A 12,104-nucleotide genomic window follows, 5' to 3' on the forward strand; every position below is an offset into this window, starting at 1 on the left:
CTTGCGGTGGAGTAGGTCCTCAATTGCTGCGCACTGATGGCTTTTGGACCAGTATTTCTTCAAGAATTCCTCTTCAAACTGATCATAACTAGTAGTCCCTTCCTTCTTCCGGACACCCCAAGTGAAGGCCTCACCTTCCATTCTATCTATTGCAAATTGAATCTTGTCTGAGTCTTTAAGATGTGCTGGGAAAACTCCTTTTAACCATTTCATAAATATCATTGGGTGCAACCCTCCTTTCGGTCTAAATTTCTGCCCTGTATTATTTTGGACGTACCGATTATCACTGCTCATCAAGGTAACGACTCTACCTTCCCCAACGGTTAAGGTGGCACTGCTAATTCGTTTATCAATTTCTTCTGTCTTGCTCTCCAATTGCTGCACTCCCTGTTGTAATTGTCTGACCTCCATTGCAACCCTCTTGTTATCCTCTTCTCGTTGCACGGCTATAGCATTTTGCAGATTGACAGCCAGTTGGTTTTGCCTATCTCCTCTCCCCTTAACCGCATCATTGCGTTGTTTCTGCATCTGCGTCACCTCGGCGATTCGATGATTGCAAATTGTTTCCACTTTGTTGATTCTTTCTCCCAATTCGGCTTTCGTTTCTTTAATATGGTCTTCTATCTTTTTTGTTAACTTTCCTTCCATCTCCACGTCCCCCTGGACTTGGTCTATATTCTTCTGCAGCTTACTCTCTCTCTCGTTGATGTCCATCTTCAGTCGTTATTCTAATTCCTGTATTTCCTTCTTCAGATTATATTCTATCTTCCTTTCCAATGTTTTGAGCTCTTGTGTTAGAGTTTCCTTAAATGACTCTTCTAAGCTTTCTCTAGTTTCTTGTAAACCCTTCTCTAATGATGCATTATTTTCTTGTAAACCCTTTAGTGATTCTCTTGTTTCTTGTAAACCTTTCTCTAATGATTCTCGTAAATCTTCCTTTAGTAACGCGTTATTTTCTTGTAAACTTTTCTCTAATGATGCATTATTTTCTTTTAGTAAGGCTGCCAACATCGGTCGTATATCTGCACCCTCTGAAACTGGCTTATCTCTCGTCGTTTGTCCCGGTGTCTCGGGTTAACTAGTTGAGTGTGCTAATGGGCTATCTAATGACAATCCATAATCACTGATTCCTGAATCCTCTCTGTCTTCCTGTCCTATCCCTTTCCTTTCAACTACTGCCTCACAAACCTGCTTATCTTCAGTAGACATGTTTGTTTATTTTTAATGCACAGGTAAGTAATATAGAATAACTTCTAGTAACCCAAAACACTCCTAATTACCATGAAACTAATCAAACAGTACCTGCAGTATTTTCAGTTAATCCCAAAATTGATACAATACGTATGAATACCGAACATACCAACTCTCACAACCTAATAACTTCAAATATCAATTCTCACATACACAGCTTATGTAAAATGTTCTAAACAAGATAAATCACACCACTCATAAAATCTATAAATGTACAATCCCCAAAAACAATGAGCATATCTGTATAATTACCATTTAGACAACGCAGTATGCATAAATAAGTATGCTATACTTCAGAGTATGTTTCGCAAACTTTTCGGAAATTACTGTAATTGGGTACTTTTCCTAATGTGAAATTCCGTTTACAATTGTTTATTTACCGCGAAGACTGCACACTGCAATTTAATGTTATGCTAACCAGTCGTCTCCACTCACCAACTGACGTTACCACGAGTCGTGATGTTTTGACGTTTGAAGTGGGCGTGGCGCTGTACTGCTGCCGGAGCCGCATGAAGTCGTGCTGAAGATCTGTGGCGAGTCGTCGTAGTTCTCCGTCGGCCGCTCCGTGGCGCTGCAGGCGGCGTAGTTTGTAGTTCGGCCGCTAGATGCCGGGTCGGCGCTCGGTGTCTCGAAGTCGCGCTGAAGACCGTCGGTGTAGTGCGTCTGTGCTTGAACTACTACTTGCACAGGTAGTTGGGATGACGTGGGAATCACCTCGCAGATCGAAGCTCTTTGGCGCAACTGCTACACGGGTCTGCGTGACGTCACTCAACGATTGGGTCGCCACATGAATTGTCGTCCGCATAACAGTTTATGGGTCCACTTGAAGCTGTCCGATTTTCACTATTCAAAAAGCAATTTCAGTCAAAATATTACCACTAAACACTTCTTTAAAAGCTTCCGTGACAAATTTTTAGTTCGTTTTGCTATTTTAAAGTTCACACATGTCTTTCTTTGGTGTTCACTTTTCACAGTTTTTCGTGCGGATTTACGCGTTTGCACATTATAACACCGTTTATCGACACTATTACTCTTATCTAATATGGCAAGTAAAAAATAGTTTAGTCACAATCGTAAGATGCTATTACTTCGTATTGTTCAAAAATGCACTGATTCTTGTCGCGATTTGAAAGTTTATGCTCTATCTCAATCCAACATTGAAAAATATTTTCTCGCTTTAAGCACGGTAAAATTATCTATTGTTCTTTACGATTCGTCCGAAAATTGCACTTGTCCTTTCACGGTAAGCCAAGGGTGTAACAAGTCCGATTTATGTATCCCACTCGATCGGGATCTGAATAGCAGCCCAAATAAATATTAATTAATGTGACTGTGTACCTAATGGGGCTGGCAATCGGATTTTGACTGCTACGGAGTTGTTACATTCCATTTTGTCCTTCTCAATGCTGTAATAATGAAATGTCTGGTGACAAGAAGAACGCCAACACAGCTTCACTAATCAAGACCTACATTCGCCTCAAAAACACAAGAAAAAGGAGACAGCCACTGCCTTCGTCATACATAATTAATTACGGCTAATCTTGGCACAGGCCTCTTCGTTATTCATTATTGTCACACGCAATTCAATCACTGCAATCCAACACTGCAATCCAATTGATGCCGGCGCGGTAGACGCGAAACCAAAGATATCGGCACAGAAATATCACTGATCACTCTCGTAATTGTACTTCTTCACTTTCCCGTATTATTCTAGCACAAAGGGGTTAAACCGCGGCGATGGCCACTCCCTTTGTCGGTAAACCTTGCTCGGACACCGCAGCCTGGGAACTGACTTCAACGCTACACTCGCCCTCGCAACACGACACTATCGATTGTTTGCCCTATCGACCTGTGCCGAGTGCAAACTTACAGTAAGGGCCTACGGACCCCTTACAAGATCTAGAGTAAAAGACGTAGTGCTAACGAAGAATCTCGTGGAGGCCGTTCACACAGAAATAAGACAATAAGACGGCACAGGTAGCTTTCAGCTTTATTGGAGGTAAACACAATATGTGAAAGGACCTAACACGTGGCGCTGATAACAGAGATTTGCAAGAACACGGGTTGCAGCAGCAGCGGCGGCGCTACACTCACCTGGCCGGCGCCCCTTTCTGAACCCCCGCCGTGTTGAGGCATGGTTGTTTTCTGTGTCCTGCAATGAGACGGATTCCAGTTAAATACTTAAAACGCCGTATCAAATCATGGCTTACTTTCAATTTGAATATTTTTTAAATTTTATTTCTATTTGTTAATGCCCTCTTCCTTATATTTATTTAGGAGACGCTCACACAGGCTGAGTGGTGGGTAATGTATCAGACTTTAGCTCATTGGTACAATATAGGGAAATGCAGTCAGTCTACCTACAAAGGAGATGTATTACAAGATACTCGTGCGAATATTGCTCAAGTGTATGGGACCCGTACCGGATAGGACTGACTGAGATAAAGAACGTACACAGAGAATAGCAACACAAATGGCCACGGGTTTTTTGGCCCGTGGGAGACTGTTACGGTGATGCTGAAGAACCTGAACTGATGAACACTTGAAGAGAGATGCTAAAATTCTCCGGGGACCTACTTAGAAAGTTTCAAGTGCCTACATTAAGTAATGAATCTATGGGTAGGCTATAGACCCACACGTATATCGCTCCTGCAGGCTTCGCGAAGATCATGCTAATTACAGCGCAGACTGCGGCATTTCAGCAGTCATTCTTCCTGTTATCATCATATGAATGGAACGGGAAGAAGCCCTAATACTGGTATAATGGGATGTACCTTCTTGCCGTACATTTGGCAGTGTTTTGCAAAGTGTGGATGTACCTGTAAATATAGATGATACCCTTAGTTAGGTTTGAAATGGCTGTTTTCCTGTACATCATTACGTATTTTTACGTCGCTCGAGTACAGTTTTCTACGTCTATATTCATGTTGCTCATGCCATTCAGGGATTACTTCTGATCTTTGTTAGCGTTTGTGGTATTAGCTAATAAACTAACAAATAAGCCAAAGTTTCATCTAAAGCTTTTACTTTAGATGTGTTGATTCAAGTAGTTTGGTATCATGATCACGAAGTGGCACTGTTCAAAGATAATCATTTGTCAGGCATTTCCAGACACTCTCGAGAGCGTTGTTTCCATTCTGTTGTGGATGACTTGTCAGAAAAGGAGCTACAGTTGATGAAATCTTATTGTTTAGTCGTGATTTTACAAGCGCTGTGTGTTGTATTATACTTGCTCTTGTAGAAAGGGATCTCAGTGACGCGTTAGTTGGGAAATGTTGGTATCCTGGATACTGGAAAAGCAAAACATAGATTATACCACCAATGACTGAAAGACGTTTCAGCAATCAAAAGCAGCAAATTAAGTTAATGGTGTGAAATTAATCCTCCAGCCGCGGTATTACTGCTGGCGCCATTGATTGCCGTCTGTTAGACTCAACAATGCACAGTGCCGGACAGGCAAATTAGTGGGCCAAAGCACATTGTTCCTGGCAGTATAAGATGAAATATGGTCAGGTGTGTGTCCAAGAGTGCAGTACAGAGGAGACTCGATTTTCCACATCTCACGTATACAGATTCGCGATTAATCAAATTGCCAGCCGCGAGCAGATACCTCTGAAGTCTAGGCCGTGCGTGCAAGGATGTCGCGCTGGCACGACGCGTCCGCGATGCAGCCGATGGCTGCCATGCGCGCCTCATTGCTGTTTCGAGTTAGTTGTCAATCGCTATGCCGCTGCGCCGTGTCGCGTCTGTGCTGAAAAATGACAAAGTGTAAAAGAGTGATTCCATCCGTCAAAGATGACATAAACATTATTGTTTCATTAAAAAAAAGAAGAAACTGGTCCTAAATTAGCCGGTAAGTGTAGATACTTCTACGATAAGCGATAATTCTTAAGAAGGATGCCGATTTAATTTTAAACTACACCTGCATTGATAGCGAAGACGGAATTAAACAACGGAAAGTGATGAAGATTCGAAAAATGAACTTTTGGAAGAAGTTTTATATTGTTGGTTTTTACAAAAACGGTCAACTGGGCAACCGATACCTGTTCCTTTGCTCTTTTCATTTAGTTAAATAAAAAAAAAGTACAGATGAATTAATTGTGGCAAGTAACGGATGGTTGTACAAGTTCAAATCTCATCGGGGAATTCGCGAATTGTAAATACAAAGTGAAAAATGTTATCTGATGTATATGCAGAAATTTTTTTTAAAAAAATAGTTTAAAAAAGAATTGGAAGCAAATGACTTTGACTGGGACTTTGTTTACAACGTTGATGAAACCGGATTAAATTTGAAATCATTGCCATCAAATTGATTTGCTTCTCGGCGAGAGAGTTTAGTTCCGGGGTGTAAAACTAGTAAAGAGTGAGTAACAATATTAGTTAACGCAAATGCTACCAGGAGCTCTAAAATGCCATTGCTCCTCATCGGGAAATCCAGTTACCGCCTGTGGTTCAAAAATTTCAGGGTTTCCTTAATTTATAAAAAGCAAAAAAGCGCATGGATGAACACGGAAATATTCGTTGACTGGTATGACAGCACTTTTATCCCTGAAGTAAAGAAACAAAAATTCAAAACGTAATTGGTAAAGAAGCAAAAGTCCCACTTTTACTGTAAAGTGCGGCAACCCATCCTTCAGCTGAACTTTTAGAGAGTGTATATGCAATGTTTACAGTAAAATTTTTGCTTCCTAATGTGAGATTCTTAGAAAAACCAATGGATCGAAGAGTTGCTGAAACATTAAAACGGCTTAATAGAAAACAACTTCTACGTGGGCTGTTATCTGTGATGAAGATAACATAGAAGTCTTTTTGTCATTTTTCAAGCGAATTAATTTAAAGGATGAGTTGATGACAAATATACAAATTTGCCAGGAATTTGATGCCGATGATATGAATGAGTGGTTCATTTATGACAGGATGATAAAAGTTTTCAAATGGTTCAAATGGCTCTGAGCACTATGGGACTTAACATCTGAGGTCATCAGTCCCCTAGAACTTAGAACTACTTAAACCTAACCAACCTAAGGACATCACACACACCCATGCCCGAGGCAGGATTCGAACCTGCGTCCGTAGTGGTCGCGCGGTTCCAGACTGAACCGCCTAGAATGGCTCGGTCACAGCGGTCGGCAAAAGTTTTCAGATCATGTAGGAAAATGAAATTGTTGAAAACACATTCCATTCGAAAGAACAGTGGGAAACGCGAAGAGAGGTAACAGGAGAACGCGTGGGTGGAGAAAACGACGCAAAACTATCTCCTGCATAAGCATTTCCAGCTCTGTGAACAGCTTTCAAATGTATGAAAGCTTTCACGACCGGATGACATATCTTCTGGTAAACCTTCCGGGGTGTAAGGTCGTGGTCCATGAAACTCTTCAGCTCCTAACGTTTCGTCCAGAGCTGCGCTGGACATCTTCAGAGGGGTGTTTCTCCTCTGGTGAGTCTTTCCTGTGTCTTTATCCCGGCGCAAGATCGGTATGGTCATTAACGGGTTTGTCATGGTTAGTTTAAGAAGTGGCCCAATCCCCCTCCTGTCGTAACTCTGTGACCCGCAGGGGACGGAATATATGTACCCCACCTAACTTCATGTAGGGTTGTTCGTTTGAAAGTGAGCGCAAGTTTTCTATATGTCTACGAATCGTGTATCAGCTCGGTTTTAACTTGATGGTTAGTGGGAAACCGCCTAAAAGCTGTCTCCAGGTTGGCCGGTATACCGACCCTCGTCGTTAATCTGCCGGGCGGAGTCGATCGAGGTCGGCACATCTCCCCGTCCCGAAAGTGGCACTTTGGTTAAGGCTATATATGACGTATAAAAACAGATGTGAAACATTACCTTTACTGTGCCAGTTTCTAGTGACTTCTTAGCGACGATTTTGAGTGCATCACATAGCACCCAGTACTGAATGAGGAAGAAGTACAGTCACGGAGCTCTGATATGACGTTACCCGCGTGTATTTACCTGGTGAAGCTTATTCATTCTTGCATGAAGACCAGCGCACGAACGAGCATAGCGTGTAACTCCCGGCAGCCAGTCCTGAGGGTGTATTCCTGGCGAGGACATCTGTTGCAGCAGATAGCTGGGCGCCTAGCAGAGCTCTTCCCGTCACGTTCGGGAGCGCTGCCATTCGTCACCCTTCTTTTCAGAGTTACAAATATACAGCGTCGCGTTCAAGAGTGGGGAACTTTTGACTTTACTCTTGACAACGTGGCAGTGGGCGGTAATGTAGTGATCATTCTTCTCGGCCACCAATCGCTTTTAATACAGACACACACACACACACACACACACACACACACACTTTTGTTCCTCTCTTCTCCATATATATATATATATATATATATATATATATATATATATTGTGCGACCAGAGGTTCTCCTATGTCCCCCTTAAATTGCTATGCGTGACGTTTGTATAGCCAAGAGAAAGTGTAAGCACATTGCTTCTTCACTATAGACGTATATTGTATAATGTGGCGGAAGGAGTCGACGAGGGCATTGTAGTGGTTTTGAACAGAGCGTTATTATAGGCGTCCACGAGATCATATATTCCGTTAGAGATACTTAAAAAGAGTTGCGTGAGCCCAATCATCGATCTGGTACGCCCAACACATAAACTGAATACGACCACCGAACTCTCCAACATACTGTACTCGCAGGAACCACATAGAAGTGCCGTTGCAGTTCAGATACTGGACTCGGTGAAAGGATGATTTATCGAGAGGCGAACGAACTCCATGTCCATGGGACTTCTACTTGTTCATGGGACTTCTACTGTCGCGACGTTACCGATCGCAAAAACGAGTACACGATGTCACTTATCGCCGCAGAACACAAGTGTTGTCATTTATCAGTAGAACATTGGAAGAAGGTTTTATGGATGAGTCACGGTTCACGAAGTGACCTCTCAACTGGTAATGCCTGAAACTGGTGTGTACCTGGCGCACGGAATTTAGGTAATTTTATGCGACCAAGGTGAAATTCGGTAGGCGATGTTATGACCAGAGGATGTTATCTCTAGTTTCGCCTCCAGCCGTTATGTATTTTCGGTGGCAGAGTGAACATGTTTATGAAAAATATGTTAGATAATAATAGCATCTTGTCAGTATTGTAGCAACTGCTTGAAATCTGACTTTTTCTGTATCAATGCGACAAACGTCCAGTCCGGTAAGTGACGCATCGTCAGCGAGCTATATAGTTGGTTTCCTTACTTCGATTAAGGGGAATGTCAGAATGTTTCCTCTGAAAAGATACAGCCGAGTTCCATCCCCATCTTTGCTCTACCCGAGTATGTTCTCTGTCCCTTATGCATCATCTTCGACTGGATTTAAAAGATAAATCTCCGTTTTCCTTCTTATTGCACCGTGGTTAATAATAATAAAATAATAACTGAAAAACACAAATTGGGACTCTGTATTGACTTGCGTGAATACATCGAAGATCTTGTCTGTTGTGTGAAAATCATTTCACCTTAAAGCTCCATAGCTTCAGCAAAAATTTTAACGAATTACGTCTTCAGTGTATCATAATTCGATGAAATATTTCTGCAAAAGTTAAACGGTGCAACATCACAAAAAAACACCCTACACGCCCTTCAGACCGTTAAGGTACGTTTACGTCACGCGAAACAGCCTCGTGCAACAGTTTAATGATGCAAGTCTCATGTCCCCTAGTCCCCCCACGCCAAACGTGTTGTGCAAGGTTATTCCGTGGTGAGAGGAACCCCAGTCGGTTTTTGGGAGCTCATGAAAGACTTCGCTTCCCTCCATATTTTTCAGGGGTGGAGGGGGGGGGGGCAGAATTTAAAATTGCCATTTTCTATATGAATAAGTTAGTCAGTTTCGAGACGTGTCTTGTGACAAGAACTAAATTTTATAACTGACACAAAAAACTTATTATGTCCCAGAGAATTTATGTTTAGCTCCTCAGTATTTGTTATAGGCAGATTCCGCTCTGAATAAGAACTCTGTATTCCAGATTCCAGAGAAGTGAGAGGCAGCAAGTGCCCGTCTTGCCCCCGCCCTCTCTCGCGGACGCAAATGCTTCTCTCTTTTCACATAGTGTATACGGCGTTACTTGTTGCACTGAGCGAAGTATCCTCCTGATCGAATTGAAACTCGTTATCCTCGGAGCCTCGACGCACGTTAAGTCCTCTCATGGTGCTGTACGTAGAGCTGGGAGTACGAAAACACAACGTGGTGCCGCTTCCGTCTCCAGTGTTGTCGTTGGGCGAACCAGTGTCGGCGCACCTCTCTCTGCTGCCACGTCGAGGGAAACTGCAGGTATCGTCGCCGTGCTGAGTCCATAGTGTTCCAGACGGCATCACTGTGCCCATGTCTTGTTGCAGACGAGTCCGTTGTCTGACTGTAAGAGCCTGCACGGGCCACTGAGATCCTGCATGACGCTGAGTACGGGCCTCCTGAACCCATCGATTTCATGTTCGAATGAAAATCGTGGGATTCAGATCAGCAAGCAGCTGTGTCGTGGAACGATATACCGCAGTCTCTATAGGACATGATCCTGCCGCTGTCGAGTTCTGACACGTGCTGTTAAACGTCTGACCTTCTTAAACGACGCATAACATACAAGCTGGCGAAGTACTTGGCCAGTCTCCTCACTCTACGTGTGGCCCTCTGTGAACACTCGGCCAGTTTTACCAGCTAAATTAACCTTGTTCGACGTAGTGAGAGTGTCATTATGGCCAGTTTCGATGTGGCGCTGTCAATGAATGTGCCCGTCAGACTTTGTGGACCTAGTATTGCAGTTCTTTGTAAGTGAGCCATTTAGGCATTGTTATTTTTGTACGACGGTCAGTGTTACGATCAGACGGACGGCGTAGCGATGGGAAGCCCGTTAGCTCCAGCAATTGCAGACCTCCTCATGGAGAGTTTCTGGGATAATGCCTTCTACCCATCGCCATTAAAGTCTAGTAGTTTTTTTCGGTACGTTGACGACACGTTCGTCGTTTGACCCCACGGACGTGAGGAGCTTAACAAGTTTTTGAAACATCTCAGCAGCATTAACAGTAACATCCCGCTCACCACGGAGATAGAAAGAAATAGTGCATTGTCCTTCCTCGACAGCGTCGCCCGCCGCAAACGAAATGGATGTTTGGCCACAGCGTCTATAGAAGATTTATTGACGCTGATCTGTACTTGCACGCCATCAGCCATCAATACCGGTGCAAAAGCGGCCAGATTGTTACGTTGTGCAAAAATGGTATCAGGTGCTGATAACCCGCCCCATGAGCTGAGGTTTTTAAGAACGTCTACAACGCTTGTCAAATAAATGAAGCGATTTCAAGCAAGAATCGCAATAAGACCACCAACGAGGAACAGGTAAAGAAACTTGCTTTCTTGCCTTCCTGTTGCTCTGTGTTGGGAAAGGTAAGCCACCTGCTGAAAAGACACAAGATCAAATCGATCTTCAGGCCTCTTTCAAAAATCCGGCAGTTACTGAGATCCATTAAAGGTGCAGCAGGTCTCACAACACCTGAGGTCTACAAGACACCTTGTAAGGTGACCAGTCGTACATCGGACTGACAAAGCCCACTGTAGAGCAACGGAGGAAGAAGCATGAAGGGTTTCACCGCCTACCCTACCCCGAGAAACCGGCTTTAGCTGAACATAAGCTCACGCGAATAGTAAACGGTTGTGAAAACGCACTAGACCTCTTAGCAACAAATAATCCTGAGTTAATAACGAGCATCAAAATCGATTCAGGGATTAGTGAACACAGGTCTGTTGTAGCAAGATTGAATATTGTAATCCCCAAATCCTCGAAAAATAAGCGAAAAATATACCTATTCAAAAAAACAGATAAAAATTCACTTGGCGTCTTCCTGAGAGACAATCTCCACTCATTCCAAATTAATAACATAAGTGTAGACCAGATGTGGCTTAAATTCAAAGAAATAGTATCGGCAGCAATTGAGAGATTTATATCAAATAAATTAACAAACGACGGAGCTGATCCTCCTTGGTACACAAAACGGGTTAGAACACTGTTGCAGAAACAACGAAACAAATATGCCAAATTTAAACAGAGGCAAAATCCCCAAGATTGACGATCTTTTACAGAAGCTCGAAATTTAGCGCGGACTTCAATGCGAGATGCTTATAACAGTTTCCACAACGAAACTTTGTCTCGAAACTTGGTAAAAATCCAAAGCGATTGTGGTCGTATGTGAAGTATGTTAGCGGCAAGAAACAATCAATGCCTTCTCTGCACGATAACAATGGAGATACCATCGAAGACAGTGCTGCCAAAGCAGAGTTACCAAACACAGCCTTCCGAAATGCATTCACAAAAGAAGACGAAGTAAATATTCCAGAATTCGAATCAAGAACAGCTGCCAACATGAGTAATGTAGAAGTAAATATCCTCGGAGTAGTGAAGCAACTCAGATCACTTAATAAAAGCAAGTCTTCTGGTCGAGACTGTATACCAATTAGGTTTCTTTCGGAGCATGCTGATGCATTAGCTCCATACTTAACAATCATATACAACTGTTCGCTCGACGAAAGATCCGTACCCAAAGACTGGAAAGTTGCACAGGTCACACCAATATTCAAGAAAGGTAGTAGGAGTAATCCACTAAATTACAGGCCCATAACGTTAACGTCGATATGCAGCAGGATTTTAGAACATATATTGTGTTCGAACGTAATGAATTACCTTGAAGAAAACGGTTAATTGACACACAGTCAACATGGGTTTAGAAAATATCTACATGAGTGCTAAAAGGAACGCGTTAAACTTCGGTTACACGATAAAGCCGTAAATTCGACTAAATACCTAGGTATTACAATTACGAACAATTTAAATTGGAAGGAACACATAGAAAATGTTGTGG

The 12,104-nt window shown here is 42.8% G+C and overlaps 1 protein-coding gene across 1 annotated transcript in view; it reads right to left on the minus strand.

Annotated features, from left to right (window-relative positions):
* Positions 1-12,104, minus strand: part of LOC126481411 (transient receptor potential channel pyrexia-like) — a 202,319-nt gene that overhangs the window by 157,646 nt on the left and 32,569 nt on the right. The window contains exon 2 of the mRNA XM_050105187.1: positions 3,346-3,403. Within this exon, the coding sequence (XP_049961144.1) occupies positions 3,346-3,387 (42 nt within the window). The 5' untranslated portion in view covers positions 3,388-3,403. The remainder of the gene's footprint in view (positions 1-3,345; positions 3,404-12,104) is intronic.

The sequence above is a fragment of the Schistocerca serialis genome, chromosome 1 (assembly GCF_023864345.2).
Source record: "Schistocerca serialis cubense isolate TAMUIC-IGC-003099 chromosome 1, iqSchSeri2.2, whole genome shotgun sequence".
NCBI lineage: Eukaryota > Metazoa > Arthropoda > Insecta > Orthoptera > Acrididae > Schistocerca > Schistocerca serialis.